This window comes from Leptopilina heterotoma, unplaced genomic scaffold, assembly GCF_015476425.1.
Source record: "Leptopilina heterotoma isolate Lh14 unplaced genomic scaffold, ASM1547642v1 Lhet_21, whole genome shotgun sequence".
In the NCBI taxonomy this organism is placed as follows: Eukaryota; Metazoa; Arthropoda; class Insecta; order Hymenoptera; family Figitidae; genus Leptopilina; species Leptopilina heterotoma.
The window spans coordinates 13,969-37,077 of record NW_025110925.1 but is presented as its reverse complement, the minus strand read 5'-3'; the positions used below and the strand labels follow the sequence as shown (position 1 = coordinate 37,077).

Genomic DNA, 23,109 nt, shown 5'->3' with positions numbered 1-23,109 from the left:
CAATTTGACATAATATCAATTTATAAGAAACACTTTTTCGTAGAATTTTAATTTATCAGAATTGTAATTTTGTAGAATATTAATATTGCCAAATCTAATTTTAGTAGAAATCTGCTTTATCAGAATGATCAAATGTTCGAATCTTTAAAATTTCTAATTTCATTTTTACCTACAATCAATGTGACATAAATATTTGGCGCAAATTTAAAAATTGACCAATCAGAAATTAAATTTTTAAAATTTGCGCCAAATATTTATGTCACATTGATTTTGGGTAGAAATGAAATTAGAAATTTTGGGGATTCGAACATTTGATCATTCTGATAAAGCAGATTTCTACTAAAATTAGATTTGGCAATATTAATATTCTACAAAATTACAATTCTGATAAATTAAAATTCTACGAAAAAGTGTTTCTTATAAATTGATGTTATGTCAAATTGAATTTCTTACAAATATAAAATCGATCGAATTGACATGCTGCCAAATTATAATTCAGACATTTAAGTATTCTATTAAAGTAGAATTCGTTTCACTTTCATTTCTTGTAAATTAATATTCTTTTTAATTAACATTCTATAAAATTACCATTTGCCTAAGAAAAATTTTTGTCATACAAGAGTTAATTAAATTATACATTTTTTCATATATCATTTTTTCTAAATACATTGTATTAATAATAGTTTATTTAAACATATATTCCAATAAATAAGATTTTTTGAAAATTGAAAGATTGGCACATAAATATTCTATTAAACAAAGAATTTGAGACTTTAAATATTTGCTTAACAAATTTTTTTACAAATTGTAATCTTTTTCTATAAAATATCGTTCAAATCTATTTTAGTTTTAAAGATATTTTTGTTTAATTATTATTCTTATTCTAAAAAATTCTTTCAATTAAGACTTATGTTGTTTAAAAAGTATTTTTACTTAAAATTTTATTAATGATTCATTACTTAATAAGACATTATTTACCTATAAGCATTCTGTCTTACAATTATTTTTTAGAGCTAAAATTATACTAAAGTGATGTTTTGAGAAATAAAATAATATCTCGCAAATATTCTAGTAAATCATCTATATGGGATAAGAAGTCGCGCCGATGTATGTTCATCATTCTCTAATTCTTCGCTCCCCTTCTCGCTCAAGAATCTATTATGCCTTGGGCGTATGTGTTCTAATCAGGGGTATTAATATTGTTGAAAGCGTGTGTAAATGTATTTTATTAAAGGCACTTCAAGAATGTGGTGCTTGACATTTATATTAAGTGTATTTGTAAAACATGCACTCACTAATTGCAAGAAAAACTTCCTCTAGATTCCTTAATAATTAATACAAAATTTTGCCACTTTTTCTATTTTCCTCAAATTATAATCCTGTCCGATTTATTTCAATAAATAAAAAAATGAAATAGAATAGAATTTATTTAAATTCATATCAGAATTTTAGATTTTTGAAAAATTTTTATTAAAATTGACGAAAGCTTCAATTTTTTTTTTGATAAATAATTTACTGATTATAAAATAGTATTTATTTTTTTAAGCAAGAAAATTTATAATCCTTTTACAGCAATAGAAAATTATGTAATGACTTTAATTATTTTTCAATTGTTTACTTTGAAGTCTCATTCTTATAGAACACACTTTTGTAATTTCACTGTTGCATTCAAAGCAATTCTTTTTGTCGAATCTAAAAAGGCAGTTTGTACTGCTTTTTTTGCAAATTCATCGTTGTTTGTCTTAAAATAAAAAAAAATCAACGTTATAATTGCATAATTGTATGTACAATCGTTAAGTAGCCGTCAACATTAAAAGAGATTTTTTTTGAACAGCGATTTACCTGAAAATTTTTTTCTTATGAAATATTTCTCAACTTTTCCAAAGTAGTTCTAAATTAATTTCAAAAAGGTTTGAATTTGAATGTTTTGAAGAATTTTAATTCCTATGGAAAAATAATGATTAAATATTTATTTAAAAAAGAAGTTATTGATGTTTTCGAATAATTGTACTGTTAAATAAATTCGTAAATAAATGTAATAGAACTTTTTTAGAATCTAATAATTTTTAGAGTGAATCAGAATATTCTTTAAGGTTAGGAAAAAAGATAAAATTAAATAATGAATTATTTAAAATAGACTCATATAATTCACATAAGTTAAATTATTTTTTAAGAGAATTGCGTCAACCTGAGTTCGTTAATAACATGGAATTTTTCTTGTACTTTGCAGTAAAAAAAGCAACATGGTGGATCAAGCAGTGCTCGATAAATTGGAAGCTGGTTTTTCCAAGCTTGCTGCTTCGGACAGTAAATCATTGCTTAAAAAATATCTGACGAAGGAGGTGTTCGATCAATTGAAAACGAAGAAAACTTCATTTGGTTCTTCTCTATTGGACGTGATTCAATCTGGCGTTGAAAATCCCGACTCAGGAGTTGGCATCTACGCACCTGACGCTGAATCCTACACTCTTTTCGCCGATCTCTTTGACCCAATCATCGAAGATTATCATGGTGGATTCAAGAAGACCGACAAGCATCCACCCAAAGATTTTGGAGATGTTGATACTCTTGGAAATCTCGACCCAACTGTAAGTAGACTTTGTGAATTTTACTCATTTTTAATTATTTTTTTGTTAATATTTATTTATTTTCAGAATTTTCTTTCAGTAATACATTTTTCATTTCTTCTCATTTTTCAACAATTGAAGCCGAATTTTTATATTATTTCAAGGATCATAGTTAGTCGCCTTTTTTACTTAATTCCATTTTTTTCCTCTTTTCCCCTTTTTTATCCCATTAAATTAATAAAATCTCCTAAAACGTCTAAAAATCATAAATTTTCTCCTTTTTTTAGATTTCAGCCACTAAAAGCTACTAATTCTGTTTTTTTCTAAGAATTTTCACTACTTTAAATTCACTATAATACTAGAAATAAAAAAACTATTCTTAAAAATTATAATCAAATTCTTCAATACGATTCAATTATTTTCAAAAAATATTCAAAATTCAATTATTTTTAATATCTAGTATTTTCAGAAAATTTCGCAAAATAATTCAATTATTTAAAAGAAATTGATAAAATTCATTTAAAATTTAATAATTTTTTTGATAAGTAATAAAATTTCCACAGAAGTTCAATTAATTTCTAATAACATTTTCAAAAAAATTTCGAAAAAATCAATTATTTAACAAAATTTTTATACAATTCTTTACAATAATTCAATTACTTTTAATTAACTTTCATTCAATTAACATTTTTCATAGAAATTCAATTTTTTAAAAAAAAATTTCATAAAATTCTAAGCATGAATTAAATGATTTTCAAAAATAATAATACTCAACAAAGAATTTCAATTATTTTTATTACTATTTTAAATTAATTAATCGAAAAATTCAATTATTTGCACAAATAAAGTTTTCCACAAGAATTCAATTAATTAAAATAAAATTTTCATAATATTTATTATATTTCGAAAAAATTGATTATTTAAAACAATGTTTATAAAATTCTTATGAAGAATTCAATTATTTCCAAAAATAACAAAATTTTTCACTAAAATTCAATTCTATTTAAACATTTTAATAAATTTCTTCGCAATAATTCAATTATTTTCATAAACAATAAAATTCTTCTCAGGAATTCAATTATTTTTGAAAATTTTAATAAAATTCTTTGCAACTATTCAATTATTTTCACAAATAATAATATTAATCGCAAGATTTTAATTATTTTTAATACAATTTTACAGGAATTGCACAAAAATGTAATTATTCTTCAAAGTTTAATTGCAATTGCTCAAAAAATCAATTATTTAAAAAAAGTTTTTTTTTACATTCTTTGGAAAAATTCAATTATTTTAAAAATATTAGAATTTTTCACAGGAATTCAATTATTTTCAAGTATTTTAATAAAATTGTTGGAATGAAATCAATTAGTTGAAATACAATTTGATTTTAATTTTTTTAATATAATTCAATTCTTCTTTTAGATTTTAATAAAATTCTTCCCAATATTTCAATTATTTCCATAAATAATTCTTCGAAAGAATTTAATTATTAAAGATAAATAACAAAATTATTCCACTATGATCCCTATTATTTGTATATAGAACAGAATTTTTATGCTATCTGATTTTTATTTAACACAATTGTTATACAATTGAATTACAATTGAAAACAATTTTAAGTGAAACAAAATTTTCATTTAATGGAATTTGCATTAGAAAGAATGTCGAGCTACCTTGAATTTTATTTTTATCTTGAAAATCTTAAAATCACCTTGAATTTGATAACAAAAGATTGAATAATACTCTTTTTAATCCTACTAAATTATTAAAAGAAAGATATTTATTAAATTTTTGGCCATCATATTTTTCACCTAACAATCAAAATAATAATGAAAAAAGATATAATTTACCAGTTTCGAACGTTTAATTGAAGAAAATATTTTTTATTAAAAATAATTTCGTATTTATATTTCATATACATTTCATATATTACCTACTTTTTTTTCAAATTTTAAGATTTGTTTAAAGATTATCATTTGTGATACAAAAACGCTTTATAATTTAAAGATAGTAAATCGACAATTAAATAAAAAATTTTTATTGAAATATTTTAAACAAATTGGTAAAGAATATTATTATATTCTTGTAATAAAAATATATTTTTTTATTTTCTGTAATTTTTTAACGATTAAAAATGAGAAAATTTGCGACTCTTTCTGGTGAAAATGTGAAAGTGACAAAAAATTATAGAAATTTTTTTTACTTGTTTAATAATTTTTGAGAAATTACTGTAGCAATTCTTATATAAATTTTTGAATTATAAAAAGTTTGAAATTTTTAAAATTCTTAATTCTTATAGAAAAATAATAATTCTTTAAATTTCTTTAAATTCTTCCAACAATACTTTTAGTTTGTGCGATTGGTGAAACATATGGCACGAAAAGCAAAAGTTTCTGCATTTTTGCTCCAAACTTGTGAAGTGACACTAAAATCTCCTTGATAGGCAGTAAAATTTTTATCTATATGCCATTGGACGCAGAATTTTACAACCTCTTCTATGATTTTCGTTTGAACTTCCCAACTTATTGTTTGAGTTAATAAGCTTTAAAGAGAGTTGTCCATTTGGCGGTAGTAATTTCATTTTCATAACTTTTGAGAGAAAATTAATTTTTTTCTACAACTTTAAATCTATCAGTTTCTTTTTTAATTTTTATATTAAAATAATGAAAAAAACATATTTGATAAAATTCTAAGCAAGAATTCAATTATTTTCATAAATAATAAAACCCATCGAAGAATTTCAATTATTTTTCATACTATTTTAAATTAATTAATTAATTGAAAAATTCAATTATTTTCACAAATAAAATTTTCCACAAGAATTCAGTTATTTTAAATTAAATTTTCATAATATTTATTATATTTCGAAAAAAATTAATTATTTAAAACAATGTTTATAAAATTCTTATGAAAAATTCAATTATTTTCAAAAATAACAAAATTTTTCTCAATAATTCAATTGTTTTCATAAATAATAACATTCTTCTCAGTAATTCAACTATTTTTGAAAATTTTCATAAAATTCTTAGCAACTATTTAATTATTTTCAAAAATAATGTAATGTAAAAATGTAATTATTCTTAAAAAGTTAATTTTAATTTCTCGAAAAAATCAATTATTTACAAAAATATTGGGGTTTTTCACAGGAATTCAATTATTTTCAAATATTTGGATAAAATTATTTGAAATAATTCAATTATTATTTTAGATTTAAAAAAAATTCTTCTCAAGAATTCAATTATTTACATAAATAATTCTTCTCGAGAATTCAATTTATTATGTCGATAAATAACAAAATTATTCCCGAAAATTCAATTATTTTGAGGAATTTTTTTAAATTCTTTACAAAATTCAATTATCTTCATAAATAACAATATTCATCACAAGAATTCAATTATTTTTAAAAGTAATGCATTTTTTCTTAGAAATTCAATTATTTTCATAAAAAATACAAATTTCTCAGGAATTTAATTATTTAAATTGGAATTCTAATAAAATCATTCGAAAGAAATGAATTATTTAAAAAATTTTGTAAACTTCTTGACAAGAATTTATTTATATTTATAAATATTGAAATTCTTTCATGAATAATAAAATTCGTTGCAGGATAAGAAAGAAGTAAATATTTTTTATGGAAATTAGGAAAAAGTGAGGAAAATAAAAAATATTGAATGGAATTTTTGTCAGTTTTGTGAAGATTCTAAAACGATTTTTTTTGGTCATCAAGTTTAATTTTTCGATAGCTACTTTTTTACTACTTTTTTTTAGTTTGAAAGCTACTTTTTTAAAATTAATTATCGAGTGCGAAGTCTGCTATTGCATATTATTGCAAATCCATGAGAGAAGTTGTTTAAAATTGTAAAATATGCATGAAAAAAATTGGCCCTGAAAAATATAAAAAATTGTAACAGAAGATCAATTTTTAATCGACTAAATGAAACCGACGTTTGTATTTAAATATTTAAAAATATGTTCTTTTAAAAACTGAATTTAAACGAAAAATATAAAATATAAAAAAGGTGTACTTTTTTACATTGTGGTTATATTAATATTATTAACTGGTATTAATTTTGATAAGTTGCAATATTTATAATCGAGTTTAAAATATTTGTTTCCAGGGCGAGTTTATCGTGTCTACACGTGTGAGATGCGGTCGCTCATTGGAAGGCTACCCCTTCAATCCATGCTTGACTGAGGCTCAATACAAAGAGATGGAGGAGAAGGTCTCCAGCACTCTTTCCGGACTTGAGAATGAATTGAAGGGAACATTCTATCCCTTGACAGGAATGAGCAAAGATGTTCAACAAAAATTAATCGACGATCATTTCCTGTTCAAAGAAGGCGATCGTTTCCTTCAAGCCGCCAATGCTTGCAGATATTGGCCATCTGGACGTGGTATTTACCACAACGATGCTAAAACTTTCCTCGTTTGGTGCAACGAAGAAGATCATCTTAGAATTATCTCCATGCAAATGGGAGGTGATCTTGGACAGGTAATAAAAATAATTAAAGAAAAAAAAACGTTTAACAAAATATACAAAGCAATTTTTGAAAAGTAAAAAAAATTAAATTCCTTCAACAAATTCAAAAAGATTAAAAATAAATTCCTTCAAATATAACATTTATTTCAATGCAATTTGACAAAAGTTTTAATTGTTCCAATTTTTTTTCTTTATTTTTGGATCTTCAAAACAATTTTAATTACAATTTTTCAACAAAAAAATTCATTTTTTTCTACATTAAACTATTCAACACTTGAATGATTTTTGTCAAACAAATAATTTAAAAACCTATTATTTATTTTAATTGAAATTTCAAATATCAATGTAAAAACTTTTGAAAACTTATTTCTTAAAATTACAACTGTAATTCTTTCAAAGTTCAATTACTTTTTCGAATAAAATTATTCAAAAGTTTGATTATTTTTAAAGGAAAATAATATAATTTTTTTAAATAAACTTTTAAATATTATTACACTTTTCTGGCGATTAAAATGTTAAAAAGATTTCAATTTAAAACTTTTTAAAATTTAAATATTTCGGAAAATTTCTCTCATAACACTTTTGATATTCATTTACTTTTCAAAATTCTAATTAAAATTTTTTAAATTCAAAAATTATTGAGAAATTTAATCATTTTCCAAATTTTTAGTAACGATTCTTAAAAAAAATATAATAATTTTTTCAAGCAAGAGAATGAAATTTGAGAAAATTCTGTTTCTTTTCCAATTTTTTTAAAATTCTCTTCGGGAAATCAAATATTGTCAACAAATTTTAATTAAGATTTTTTTAAAACCTCGCTTTTTCAAAATTTTTAAATAAAATTTTTCAAATTTTATTAGTTTTTTGTTTATTATGAAACTATCAAATGTTACGCGTGCCAACGTGTGGAACGTGATATTCAATTTATTGTTACATATTATGCAAATTAAAAAACTTTTTTATTCAAATATGAATTTTTGAATAATTTCAGATTGGAACTTTAAAAAAAATTGAATTATTAACTAATTTACTAATTAATTATTATTCTTGTTTGTTAATTTTAAAAATTCTAATAAAAATTCTCTAGAATTCAATTCTTTTCATAAATAAAAACATTTTCGTAAGAATTCAATTATTTTTATAAAAAGTAAAATTTTTTGCAAAAATTCAATTATTTTTAAACAAAACTTTAATATAATTTTACGAACGATGAAAATTATTTTCTAAAATTTTAATAAGTTCTTTGAAACAATTCAATTATTTTTTCAAATAGTAAAATTTTTGCAAAAATTCAATTATTTTCAAAAAAATGTCACGAAAGTATTCAATTTTTTTTCTTAACTCGTTATAAAATTTTCAAAAGAATTCAATTATTTTCTAAAATTTTAATGAATTCTTCGAAAAAATTCAATTATATTTATAAATTGTAAAATTCTTTCCAAAAAATCAATTATTTTCAAAAAAAATTTCACGAAAGAATTCAATTTTTTTCTTAATTCGTTATAAAAATTTTTCAAATGAATTCAATTATTTTCTAAAATTTTAATAAAATTCAATAATTAAATGTTTAATTTAAATTATTAAGTAACACGATTGTTTTAAAAACTTGAAAGAAATTGTTCATAAAATTAAATTATTTTTAATTTAAATTATTAATGAAACTCATTGTTTTAAAAAAAATCACTCATTGTTTTAATTAGAATTTTCATGAAATTTAACAAAATTCTAAAAAAAAATAATTTAATTTTGGAAGACTTACAGTTTAAATTTCATAAGAAAAATTTTTTTCAAATAGATTTACATTGAAAGTATTTCGAAATTTTAAGCAAATAAAGAACAAATAAGTATTTAAATATTTATTTTACAAAAATGATTGAAATTTAAAAGATTTGATTTGGTAATTTTGAAAAAATTAGGTTTTTGAAAAATAGTTAATTAAAACTTTTTGAAGATATACCTACTCGAATTCCCGAAAATAAGTTTAGAAAAATTGAAACAATTGGAAAATTTTGTAAAATATTGAATATTTAAAGCGTTATAACAGGAATTTTAGGAATTTTTTAATAATTTAATTTAGAAATACCGAAAAAATTTGTTTCTTGAGAAAAAGTAATTAAAATTTTTTTTAAATAATTCTATTTCCAAAAGTAATTTTAAAAAATTGAAACAATTGAAAATTTTATCAAATTTCATTGAAATAATTTTTGTATTTTAATTGAATTTACAGTTGATGTGCTGTTTTGCTGATTTTCCATTTTTCCCAGTTTAATACTTGTTATTTTATTTGTTTTCCCTCAACCTTCTCGCGGCAGACTTAAAACAAGTTGAATTGACACGGATAGGGATTACATCCTTCCGAAGATTCTTTTATTTGATACGAGGGCTTCCCTTGTGCCAAGTAGGGTAACCTACCCGGATAAGTCGATTATCGCCGACTTGATAGCATTCTAGCTCGATTACCAAGCACACTTTACAATACTCACACCCACGTGAGCATTTTTCGTCACTTATTCTTTTTTTTTATCCAAACCTAATGAAGCTGAATAAATGCTGAGTTGACAAGAAATTACAGATATTTCTAGTTTTCATTTCTTGGCTTGGGACTTTAGAGTACAAATTGAAGTACTTATATAAATAATAATAATAATAATAAAAATAAAATTGAAACTTTTTATGCTTTTCTTCCAAATATTGCAACAAAATACCACATTTTTAGTATAAAATGCAACTTATTTCGATTTTTCTTAGAGTGAAAAATAAATATAGTTAAATCTTTCAGAAATTATTTTTCAATAATTTTTCCAATTAAATTTTCGAAATATACGCATAAAAAGATTTTGAATAATAGAAATTTTGTGAAACTTAATTGAAAATAATTGATTTTGTTCAAGTATTCTATTCTAATTTTCGAAAACCTATTCAAGTTTTGAACAATTGAATTTAGAAATCAGTGAAAGGTCAGAAAAATACTAAATAAAACGAATTTTTTTTCTTTTTCGTTTATAGACAAATTATTTTAAAGCCTTGAGTTAATGAAGTTTATAATCCCAGATAAGTAGTGAGTAACTGGTTTTGTTGGGATATAATAGTTTGTCTCTAAAGTATAGAACATTTTTGGTTATTTATTGTTAATTAGAAGTAAATTCTTGCACATAAAGAAGAAAGTAACAATTTGGCATTATGCCCACGAGAAATACACTTTAAATTTTATGTCTTTGTCTGGCACGTAATATATATATACTCTTAACAGGTGGAGCTTTTTCATTTTATTAATAGAAGTATCATTTTTACGGCAAAAATATCAACAGACATGTTCATAGAAAATAACAAATTTAAAGCAAAAGCGAGCATTGCGCGTGCATCTTCTTCTTCTTTTGACATTGGAAAGTTTGCGCATGCTCTAAAATTGTACTCAGTAGAATGCGTAGCGTACCCTTCAAATAGACTAATTTTTTTTTAAATCAGCTGAATTTTCCATCATATATTGTTTAATGAGAAAACTTTCGAAAAATCGAAATTTCGTAAAATTAAACTGAAAAAATTAAATTCATAAGAAAATATTCAATTTTTTTTTTGTCTTTTTTGTCAAAAACTTTCATCAATTCAATGATTTTCAATATCTAGTATTTTAATAAAATTTTCCAAAAGAATTCAATTATTTAAAAAAAATGTTATACAAATTTTACGCAAACTTTTAATTATTTTCATAAATAATAAAAGTTTTAGAGGATTCAATTATTTACAAATTTCTTCGCATTAATTCAATTATTTTCATAAATAATAAAATTTTCTACAAGAATAATTTATTTATTTTCATATTTAAATAATTGAATTCTCGTAAAATTTTTATACAATTCTTCACAATAATTCAATTACTTTCACTACTAATAAAATTTTTCATGGAAATTCAATTATTTAAACACATTTTTGATAAAATTCTAATCAAGAATTCAATTATTTTTATAAATAATAAAACTCGTCGAAGAATTTCAATTATTTTTAATACTATTTTAAATTAATTAATTGAAAAATTCAATTATTTTTACAAATAAAGTCTTTCCACAAGAATTCAAATTATTTGAAATAAATTTTCCATAATATTTATTAAGTATTTCGAAAAAATTAATTATTTTAAACAAGGTTTATAAAATTCTTATAAAGAATTCAATTATTTTCAATAATAACAAAATTTTTCACAGAAATTCAATTTTTTTAAAACTTTAATAAAAATTTTCGCAATAATTCAATTATTATTTTCATAAATAATAAAATTCTTCCCAGGAATTCAATTATTTATGAAAATTTTAATAAAATTCTTAGCAATTATTCAATTATTTTCATAAATAATTAAATTCATTGCAGGATTTCAATTATTTTTAATACAATTTTACAGGAATTGCTAAAAAAATGTAAGATTTTCTTAAAAATTTAATTTCAATTCCTCGAAAAAAATCAATTATTTAAAAAAATGTTTTTTTATATTCTTTGAAAGAATTCAATTATTTACAAAAATATTAGAATTTGTCACAGAAAATTAATTATTTTCAAATATTTTAATAAAATAAATAAAATAAAATTGAATTATTTACAAAAATAATTCTTCGTAAGAATTCAATTATGTCGATAAATAACAAAATTATTGCCAAAAATTTATTTATTTTGAGGCATTTCTAATAAAATTCTTTGCCAAATTCCATTATTTTTATAAATAACAATATTCATCACAAGAATTCAATTATTTTTAAAAGTAATAAATTTCTTCTTGAAAATTCAATTATTTAAAAAACTTCTAATAAAATCGTTCGCAAAAATTCAATTATTTTTAAAAATATTGAAATTCTTTGATGAATAATAAAATTCGTTGTAGGAATTGAATTTATTAGCATGATAAGATAGAAGTAAATTTTTTTTAATGAAAAAGAAAATTAGGAAAAAGTTAGGAAAATAAAAATAGAAATAGAATGGAATTTTTGTCAGTTTTGTGAATATCTACTATTTTTTTTTAGTTTGAAAGCTACTTTTTAAAAATTAATTATCGAGTGCGAAGTCTGCACATGTTTAAAAGAATTGTAGAAAATAATTGAATTTCAAAAGAATTACAGTTAAAAATAATTAAAGTTTTATGATTAGAATAAATGTTGTTGATCTGCATAATAATGAATATAAAATCTGTTCTTCTCCAGGTGTACCGCCGCTTGGTGACTGCCGTGAACGATATTGAGAAACGATTGCCATTCTCTCACAACGATCGCCTAGGCTTCTTAACTTTCTGCCCAACCAACTTGGGAACGACAGTTCGCGCGTCGGTGCACATCAAGGTACCGAAATTGGCGGCCAACAAGGCAAAGTTGGAGGAGGTCGCATCCAAGTTCAATCTTCAAGTTCGCGGAACACGCGGCGAACACACTGAGGCTGAAGGTGGCATTTACGACATCTCCAACAAGCGGCGACTTGGTCTCACTGAATATCAAGCCGTCAAGGAGATGCACGACGGCATCGCTGAGCTTATCAAAATAGAAAAAGAATTATAAAATCAGAACCTATCTATTTTACGTTACTATTAATACTCTTCGTTACTTTAGTATTAATGCAACTCCCAAAGCAAACACACTTACTGTTATAATTACTGAATTTATTTTTAACATATTATTTTTCAGCTGGATCAAAAAAAGAAAGGAAATTGATAGTTAATAAAATCGAATAGTAAAATACATGCTGGTTTTATTATTATTCATCTACCCTTGTTCCATTGCCGTTTACTTGTCACATAATTGTAAGAAAAAAAGCTTTACAATTCCTTATAGTAAAGAAAAAGGAATTTACAATTTCTTTTCCCTCTCGTGTACTAAAAATCAAAAAACTATTCTCTAAAATTATATTCAAATTCTTTAAAACGATTCAATTATTGCTTCCTCATAGAGAAAGTATTTAAAAATATTTCAAATTCAATTATTTTCAATATCTAGTATTTTCATCAAATTTCTCAAAAGAATTCAATTACTTAAAAAAAAATTATTATACAATTTTTCACAATAATTCAATTACTTTCACTAATAATAACATTTTTCATAGAAATTCAATTTTTTAAAAAAATTATTGATTAATTTCTAAGAATTAAATTATTTTCAATACTATTTCAAATTATTTAATAAAAAATTCAATTATTTTCACAAATAAAGTTTTCCACCAAAATTTAATTATTTAAAATAAAATTTTCACAATGTATATATATAACAGTCTTATAAAGAATTATTTAATTATTTTCATAAATAATTCTTCTCAGGATTTCAATTATTTTTGAAAATGTTAATAAACTTCTTAGCAACTATTCAATTATTTTCATAAATAATAATATTCATCGCAGGATTTCAATTATTTTTAATACAATTTTACAGGAATTGCTCAAAAAAAGTAATTATTGTTAAAAATTTAATTTCAATTTCTCGAAAAAATCAATTATTTTAAATACAATTGTGATTAGATTTTTTTGAAATAATTCAATTCCCAAGAATTCAATTATTTATATAAATAATTCTTCATAAGAATTTAATTATGTCGATAAATAACAAAATTGTTTCCGAAAATAATTGTATTTTTAGGCAGTTTAATAAACCTCTTTGCAAAATTCAATTATTTTCATAAATAAAAATTTCTCTGAATTTCAATTATTTACAAGAAAATTTTTCATAATATTTATATTACATTTCGAAAAAAATTAATTATTTAAATCAATGTTTACAAAATTCTTATAAAGAATTCAAATAGTTTCAAAGATAACAATATATTTCACATAAATTTAATTCTTTTGAAACATTTTAATGAAATTTTTCGCAATAATTCAATTATTGTCAAAAATTTTAATTAAATTCTTTATAAAATTTAATTATGTTTAAAAACTTTTTGCAATTCAATGATTTCTAATATCTACTATTTTCAAAAAATTTCCAAACATAATTCAATTATTTAAAAAAATTTTTTGTAAAAATCTTCGTAAGAATTCAATTCTTTTCATAAATTATAAAAATTTCTCAGGAATTAAATTATTTAAATTAGAATTTGCATAAAACTAGTCGAAAGAAATCAATTATTTAAAAATTTTATAAATTCTTCTCAAAAATTAAATTATTTTTCTAAATATTTATATTCTTTTATGAATATTAAAATTCGTTGCAGGGATTGAATTTATTAGCAGGATAAGAAAGAAGTAAATATTTTTGATGAAAATTAGGAAAAAGTCAGGAAAATAAAAAATATTGAATGGAATTTTTGTCAGTTTTGTGAAGTGTCTAAAACGATTTTTTTGGTCATCTAGTTTAATTTTTCGGAAGCTACTCTTTTACTTCTTTTTTTTAGTTTGAAAGCTACTTTTTGCTACTTTTTTAAAATTAATTATCGAGTGCAAAGTCTGCAATTTTAAAAAATATAGTTTTGTGAAATTTTTTTATAAATTATTTTTTATTTCAATTTAGCATTTTTTCAAAAAAATGACTAACTTTATATAATTTTTTATAAATTTCCTGTTTTTTTTTTGCATGAGATAGGCTTCGGAGTTTAAAAATGAAAATATTATAAAATAAACGTGATTAGAAAATTTATTGCCCTTTACGACATATATTCCATTCCAGCAAGCATTATATTACTTTAAAAATATATCAGTGCATACGTAGACAAAAATTGTTCATTACTATGTCAAAAATGGTGTTCCGAAGTAAGGAAATTTTGATACTTTTATCTTTGATCACTTCTGCCATTGGAGAAAATACGGTATGTCAAAAATCAAATATTAAAGCCTTATCTGCTATTTAATAACTTCTATATATAACGTTAATTAATAAGATTTAAAACTTTTAGTAAATTTCCATCATTAATTCACTTATAATTTTAATTTTCTTCTATTATCTTTATTTCATAATATTCTCGTAAATAGCAACATTTTAAGAAATAAATCAATATTTATGTTATTTAATAACACAAGTTGTTTAAAATTACTTTTTTCGTAAAATAATTTTTGAATAATTTAAAAATATTTCTTCAACAAAAATAATGCTATAACTTGAAATATTTATTACTTGCATTCTTCAAAAATGATAAGATTTACAGTTTAAAAATAAAAAATCAATACAAATATGTATTTAGCAGTTGTAAAACGTTAAAATTTGTCCTTTTGAAGAATTAAGTATTTTTTTCCGATTTTATCTGCGTATATTTTAAAAGATCATTAACATTTCTACTGACGGAAAACCTGAATAAACACTGAAGAAAATTATTTGATTCAATTAATTCAAACTATTTGATTCAAATAATTTTTTTTTTAAATATTTTTAAATAATATTTTAAAAATAAGAGTCTTTCAATTATATATGGGGCATTCTCCGTGAAATTTTCACTCAAAATTTTTTTTTAACTAAAACAATTTTTTTCGAATTCTATATGAAAAATAAGTAAATAGGGTCATTTGGGGTAAATGTAAACAAGGGGTAAATATAAACAGTAGATGTTTCAGCTAAATTTACAAATTTAAAAATAAGTACGACGTCAATATTTTTACCTCAGCTCACCTACAAGATGTTCTGAGTATTGTCAATATTTTATTTTGACAATTGGCAATGCCATAGTGTAAGTTATTTTTTAATGCAAAAAAGATTGAAAATCAAAGTTTTACTGTTTCAGTATTTTGTCTCGCATTTGCATAAAAATAAATTTAAAAATCAAACAAAAATATGTAATTCTTCACTAATAATGTTTTTCGTGAAAAATAGATATTCCGTTTACATTTACCCCAAATGACCCTACCTGTTTTTTTATTTTTCTATTTGATCAAAATTATACGGAAGTTGTGATTTTTTTAAATTTAACGTCTTCAGAAGCAGATCGCAGATGAATTTTGAAACACTTTTTTCTCTGTTATAACAAAAGATAAAAAATAATATAATATATACAAAAAATTAGTTTTTTCTTGAATATTTCAAATATGTAATAAAAAAAAATAACGTTAATAGAGCGAAAATATTAAATAAATTAAAATTACATACGTCGAAAAAGTGACTTTTCTCAAAACCGAAGTAAACGATTTTCGATTTTTTTCTTTCATTCCAATCACTGATAAATAAATACATTTTTCTCTCTTATGTCAAAGTGGTGTTCTTAAGGGATAAAATGATATTTAAAATTATATCAATCATTGCACAGAGTTTAGTAAAAGAAATTGAGAAATTAAACTACTTCATAACTTCATTCCATTAGTAAGGCATTTGTTTTCTTTTGTAATTGAAGGTGAATTTTTAACAAGTGTAAAAGACGAATAAAACTTTGCAACTACTGATATAATTTTAAATATCATTTTATCCCTTAAGAACACCACTTTGACATGAGAGAGAAAAATGTATTTATTTATCAGTGATTGTAATGAAAGAAATAAATCGAAAATCGATTACTTCGGTTTTGAGAAAAGTCACTTTTTAGACGTAATCTTAATTTATTTAATATTTTCGCTTTATAAACGTTATTTTTTATTACATATTTAAAATATTTAAGAAAAAACAAATTTTTTGCATATATTATATTATTTTTTATCTTTTATATTATAACAGACAAAAAAGTGTTTCAAAATTCATCTGCGATCTGCTTCTGAAGACGTTAAATAAAAAAAAATCACAACTTCTGTAATTTTGATCAAATAAAAAAATAAAAAAACAGGTATTTACTTATTTTTCATATAGAATTCGAAAAAAATTGTTTAAATTAAAAAAAAATTTTGAGTGAAAATTTCACGAAAAAAAAAAATTTTTTAAAAAGAAAAGAAAATTTTACATATATGTACAATTAAAAACTTTCCCGACATTTGAATTTCAGTAAAATCTTTTAAAAATAATTGAAATTTGATTAAATATTTTAAAAACAATATTGAATTTTGGTAAAATCGTTTAAAAATAATTGAAATTCTTGACAAAATATTTTAAAAATAATTGGATTTTTGCGAAAAATTTAATTTACTTTGTTAGTACGTAGATAAGTAAATCTTTCAAAATTATGATAAAACAATTCTAAGAATTAGTTTCTTAAAAATATTCTAATGTAATTTTTCGAAAATGATTGAAAAATTTCTGTATAATGTGAAAAAAAGTAACCAATTTTTAGAAGAATTTTAATTAAAAATTTTCACAAAGATTGTGTCTTCTCCAAATAATCTTAAATATAATTCCAAAAATTTAAATACATATATGTATTTAAATTTTTGGAATTATATTTTTGAAAATATTGAAAATAATTGAATTTTAAAAATTTATAATAAAAAAAATTCTAAGAATTACTTTTTTTTTAAAAATGTTAATATTATTTTTTAGAAGCTAGTTTTCATTAATTTTAATTTTCATAAATTTACACTTGAAGATTTTTCATTAAATTTTTTTGAGAATTCAATTATTTTCTCAAAATTTGCAATTAAATTTTTTCAAAAATTGTAATAATAAGACTTGAAAAAAATCAATTATTTTCAATTAAATTTGACAAAATTTCAATTAATTCCAAATCGTTTTAATTGTATATTTCGAAAAGTTGATAAGAACAATTATTGAAAATTAATTTTTGAAACATTTGTCCAGTTATTTTTCACTCTAGAAAATCGAAATAATTTGCAATTTATACTAAAAATGTATAATAGACAAATAAACCATTTAATTAAATCAAATAATTTTTTTCAGTTTAGATTGTAAGAAGTAATTAAACTAAATCACATGAAACTTGTTACTCAGGGGTTTTCGGAGTCGCTGATTGCGAATTTGACATAATACCAAAGATTCTCGATCAGCGACTCCGAAAACCCTCGAGTAACCAATTTCAAGCGGTTTTGATCAATTTTTAAGAAAAAAAATTTGTTTGGCAAAATTAAAAATGTCGGATTCAATATAGAGGACAAAATTTTAAAATTGAATGAATTCGATTAATATACAATTAAAACGATTTGAAATTAATTGAAATTTTGTAAAATTTAATAGAAAATAATTGATTTTTTTCAAGTCTTATTATTACAATTTTTGAAAAAATTTAATTGCAAATTTTGAGAAAATAATTGAATTCTCGAAAAAATTTAATGAAAAATCTTCAAGTGTAAATTTATGAAAATCGATTATTCCTCGGATATATATATTACATTTTCGAAATTTTACATTCTTTCAACGTTTTCTTTATTATGCAATTTTTAGTTTTTAAAATCTGAGGCCAAATTCTATAACAGTGGAACCAAAATCATATAATCTTAAAATTTAAGAATGTTTTTTTAAAATAAGGGTTTTTCAGGCAGAAGAAATCGGAAGAAACTCATCACTTTTTGACAATGACGTTTGCACTCTTTACGATTATTCCGAAGAAATCAATAATTTGCTGTTCAAGGAAAATTATAAGCCGTTAGTAGTAGTTATAGCAGCTGAATTTATTGACGGCATAAACAGAGTTAAACAATTAACTCAGTGGAGAAGAATATTACCTGATAATAATGAAATGAAGAACAGTACTTACTTCAGTCACTTATATCACACAATTCAGGAACATTTTTATCTATTCAAAGCCAATAACCAAAATTATTTCGTTTATCCGGTAAACATTCTAGACAATGTTTTTACTATATATTTTCAAAAAATGCTTCTAAATGATTCTTTGGGTGTTACCTTCAACTTTGTTAACGTACTCAAGGGATATTCCTTTTTTGAAGATATTTTTATTCCTCTGAATCCAAACTGGCCAAATTGTACTCTTAGTGAGTATGTAAACAATAAACTGCAGAGAGGTGAAAGCTTCTCAGAATTATTCGAACTACGAGAACAATTGTTTGGAAATAAGGAGAGTAACTATTTTTCCATTAAAGCCCAGAATAATTATGACATTTGTGATTCAAATGGATTCAACTTCATTTCTCAAAGTGAGAGTTTATGGCATTTTAACTCCTTACTGCAACAAATTCAAAACAATGCCAACAGTGCAGAAAATGAGAAAAAGATAAGTATTGTGGAAAAAAGTTTATCCTGCTTGCAATCGAGACATCTAGAAGTGACGGACGAAGTTTTCGATAAAAATATTAACTGTCAACAATATTCGAAATGCGCTATGATTGGAATTGATTATTTAAATTGGATTAATCAAACTGTATCTTCATTGAGTAGTAACGATACTTCGTTTGGCAATCTCTGTGAATATCGACACAAAATAAAAGTACTTGAACTATTTTGTTTTATAAAAAATGTAACTGGTATAACATCTCAGGATATAACAGCGTCGATAGATACACTAAAGCGACTTGTTGCAAACTCACTGATAAGTCAACTAGAATGGTTCAATGATTTGATTTCACTCTACAAATATGAATATATTACAGATATAGATTTAAGGTTACAAGTATTTCGCAGGCTGAGTGGGGAAATTCAAAATGTAAATGAGAATTGGGGGAATGTAATGAGTACTGTCTACAACTATGTCGAGTATGCTTTAATGGTAAGTTATTAAATTATATACTTAACAATCTTTTTCAAAGAACCTTATGTCAGGGTTGCCATCACTATTATGGCTCAAAATTTCTGAAGCGTGCCAGGGTACTTGGTTCGCGCCCATTAGCCTGGGATTTTTCCGGCACGTGAGATAATCTGAGCGGGAGGTTTGACGTCGAAGTATAATGATGTGCACCGTCGATTATTGTCCGGTACACACCATTAGAATTCGACTGTCGATAAACCGGTTGTACTCGGAGAGGTTTTCTACAGTTTCCCTCTCCACTGGCGAGAAAACCCATTTAGACGGGTGGTCCAGGCAAATGCGAGTACTCCTAACCTCAAAGTCGTTCTGTAGAAACGCAAAATCAAGTTGGTATATAAGAGTGTGTGTTCTGACAGTTGGCCAAGCCTCAAGTCATTTAAGAAAAAAAAAAAAAAAAAAAAAAAAAAAATTTTCAAAAGCAATAAAATACTTCGCAGAAATTCAATTATATTCAAAATTTTTTTTAAATTTCTCGTCATTATCTTCATTAATTAATAAAATTCATGATGGAAATTTAATTATTTTCAAAAGTTCTGATAAAATTCTTTGCAAAATTCAATTATTTTCAAAAATTTTTTTTAAATTCTCCTCAAAACTTCAATTATTATCTTTATAAATATCAAAATTCTTCTGCAAAATTCAATTACTTACTAATGTTTTATAAATTTCTTCCCAATAATTCAATTATTTTCATAAAAAATAATTAAAATTTTTTTTTTTATAAAGTCTTTTAATATAAAATAATGATTTTATCACTCGGGCATCTTTAATTATTATGAAACATGAAGATATTGATTTCTCCTAGTCGAAGACTCGGAGTGATCGATTTTTTCATGTTTTATAACAATTTTTTATAAGTTGTTTAATTTCAAAAAGGTTTGAATTTGAATCTTTTGAAGAATTTTATTTCCTATGGAAAAATAATAATTAAATATTTATTTTAAAAAGAAGTTATTGATGTTTTCGAAAAATTTGAAAGAAATTTGTAAATAAATGTAACAGAACATTTTTTTGACTAAAACTTTTTTGGTCTAATTGTTTAATTAATTTGTCTATAACAATTTGTAATCTTAGAAACAATTTTTTTAATACTTACTTAATTTAAAAAAATTATGAACAAAATCAAAAAAATATTTTTTGTTCGAAGGTATATGTATATGATTATTGTATATTACTTATACCAAATTTTATTAAAATCCATCAAATAGATCGGTAGGAAAAAATGTTTCAATAATTTGATGTTTAAAAATTGTTTAAACAATAAGTGTTAAAAAAAATTAAAATTTTGCAAAATCAACTTTGGGGTCATGTTTTGGTTTGAAAATACAAGAAAATTATTGATATGCAATATAAAAATATCTCCATCGAAAAATTAGTGGCACTAATTGGTTAGTCAAAAGTTTCGTTCAGATTAATATTTTTTAATTTTCATATTTCAAATTTTTACTACTAAAAATATGATGAATTATGCAAGAAATAATTAAATTTGAGCAATGCTCTGACAAAAGTCTGATTTTATTAATATAGATTAAAAATAATAAAACGTTTAATTTTATATATTATAACCATAAATATTTTCATTCTACAGAGGGAAAACGACAATATCAAGCATTCGCCAACGTACAACTCAATTGATACAATCTACAAACATTGGGAAACAATTGATGATTTAATTTTTGACGTGAAATTCAAGAAATTAGTAATAATTGTCGTTGATCATATGAGAACAGGGCTCGAAATTACTAAACAAATTAATGCCAGCAGAGTATTACCAAAATTAAAACGAGAAGATCTTCATCATACAGAACAATTTCTGTACGAGATAATTATGAAAAATATTTATCTAATTGAATCCAACGATACTCATTATTATATCTACCCTTTCACGGTTACCAAACAATTCGACACAATGACTACCTACTTTGAGTACAAGATGATAAATGATTATTCCAAAGTCTTATTCTATTTTGTAAACTTTTCAAGTCATTTTTCTTTTGATCAAGATATTAAGAATGGTTATAATGACTTAGTCATTCCTGCGCTACCAATGTTTTGTAAAAGCGATGATGAAAACTGTGAGAAGCATTTCGTAAATCCCTATCATTTAATTAAACTACATAAAGAATTTGAAATCGAAAATTCAGCATATTTTCGTCCATATGCTACTTTTTATGAGAAATTTTCTGAATTTTTAAATGACCACGATCTACAACAGAAATACGAAGATTCTTTTACATACTCCAATAGGTTTTATAACTACTCAAAACAAGTAAAACTTTCTTACTACTCGGAAGAATTATTTAAAAACTTACAGTTCCTATATTCCCAGGAAATTAGTAAAAACAATCAGGTGGATTTAAAAATTAATAAATTGAGTGATTTGTATTACTATGAGAGATTAATAACATCTTTTGTTAATAGGTTCTTAGTAGACATAAATAGATTGGAAGATAAAAATTTCAACTATATTTGTAGTGATAATCGATTATTAAAAGTTTTTAAACTCTATTGCTTTATAAAAATAAACTATATTGAGGGCATGCTAAAAGTGGTAAATAAGGAATCGGATGATATAAAGAAAGCGAAAGCACTTGCTCAAAATTCTTTATCTATTATTAGGGAATCTTTGTTTTCTACGAACAGATGGATAGCATATTTACGTTTCACAATTAACAACGATTACAAGAATAACGAAAATAGTGTTTTAAGAGACTGGCAAACATTTTATTCCAATATGCCAAAAAATCTCATAAACAATAATTATGTGTCAAAAAAAATATTTCTGATTTTTAGGGAAGATGCAAATTTACTTAAATGTCAAGAAACATCGTGTGTTATACCATAATGCACTATTTTCCATTATGACCAATTTCATTGGCTAATGTTAAAATATAAATTTTAAAAATATATAATAAAACTATTTAATTATAACGTATCATCATTTTATTTGCCTCTTATTTATACCCGAATGCGGAAACAATTGCGCGTCCATAAAGATCAAGTCAAACTTTACATTGATACTTTTAAATCGTTCAATATTAATTTAAAATTCACTCATGAATTAGAAATGGATAATAAAATAAATTTTCTAGATAGTCATAATCAAAATAATCACAATAATCAACTCATCACTAATTGGTATCAAAAATCCATTTCTTCTAATAGATTGATAAATTATTTTTCACGTCATCCAATTCAACAAAAGAAGAACATTGCTTACAATTTACATGACAGAGCTATTTTATTGTCTCACAAGTCCTTTCATAATGAAAACCTTTTCAGGGTAAAAACAATTAACGAAAACTACCCCAAAAAACAAAACAATTTAAAAATCAACCAAATTCGCCTAAAATTTGTTACTCGGGGGTTTTCGGGTCGCCTATTACGAATCCGATGTCAGTTTTCAAAAATTCAAAATGTCGGAAAAATAATTGTTCGCAAGAATTCAATTATTTTCACAAATAATAAAATATTACACAGATATTCACTTATTGTCAGAAATTTTAATTGAATTCTTTGTAAAATTTAATTATTTTTAA

General features: G+C 22.8%; 2 protein-coding genes across 3 annotated transcripts in view; both read left to right on the top strand.

Moving 5' to 3' along the window:
* Positions 1-12,759, top strand: part of LOC122501442 (arginine kinase) — a 41,142-nt gene extending 28,383 nt beyond the window's left edge. For both annotated transcript variants that reach the window (XM_043610894.1, XM_043610893.1), the window contains exons 2-4: positions 2,231-2,588; positions 6,686-7,060; positions 12,232-12,759. In XM_043610894.1, the coding sequence (XP_043466829.1) occupies positions 2,244-2,588; positions 6,686-7,060; positions 12,232-12,579 (1,068 nt within the window). In that variant the 5' untranslated portion in view covers positions 2,231-2,243 and the 3' untranslated portion in view covers positions 12,580-12,759. The remainder of the gene's footprint in view (positions 1-2,230; positions 2,589-6,685; positions 7,061-12,231) is intronic.
* A 1,910-nt stretch (positions 12,760-14,669) lies between these two features.
* Positions 14,670-22,501, top strand: LOC122501466. Its single transcript, XM_043610949.1, has 3 exons — positions 14,670-14,812; positions 18,344-19,531; positions 21,159-22,501. The coding sequence occupies exons 1-3, from the start codon at positions 14,735-14,737 to the stop codon at positions 22,413-22,415; spliced, it is 2,523 nt and encodes an 840-aa protein (XP_043466884.1). The 5' UTR covers positions 14,670-14,734; the 3' UTR covers positions 22,416-22,501.
* Positions 22,502-23,109: the final 608 nt, after the last annotated feature.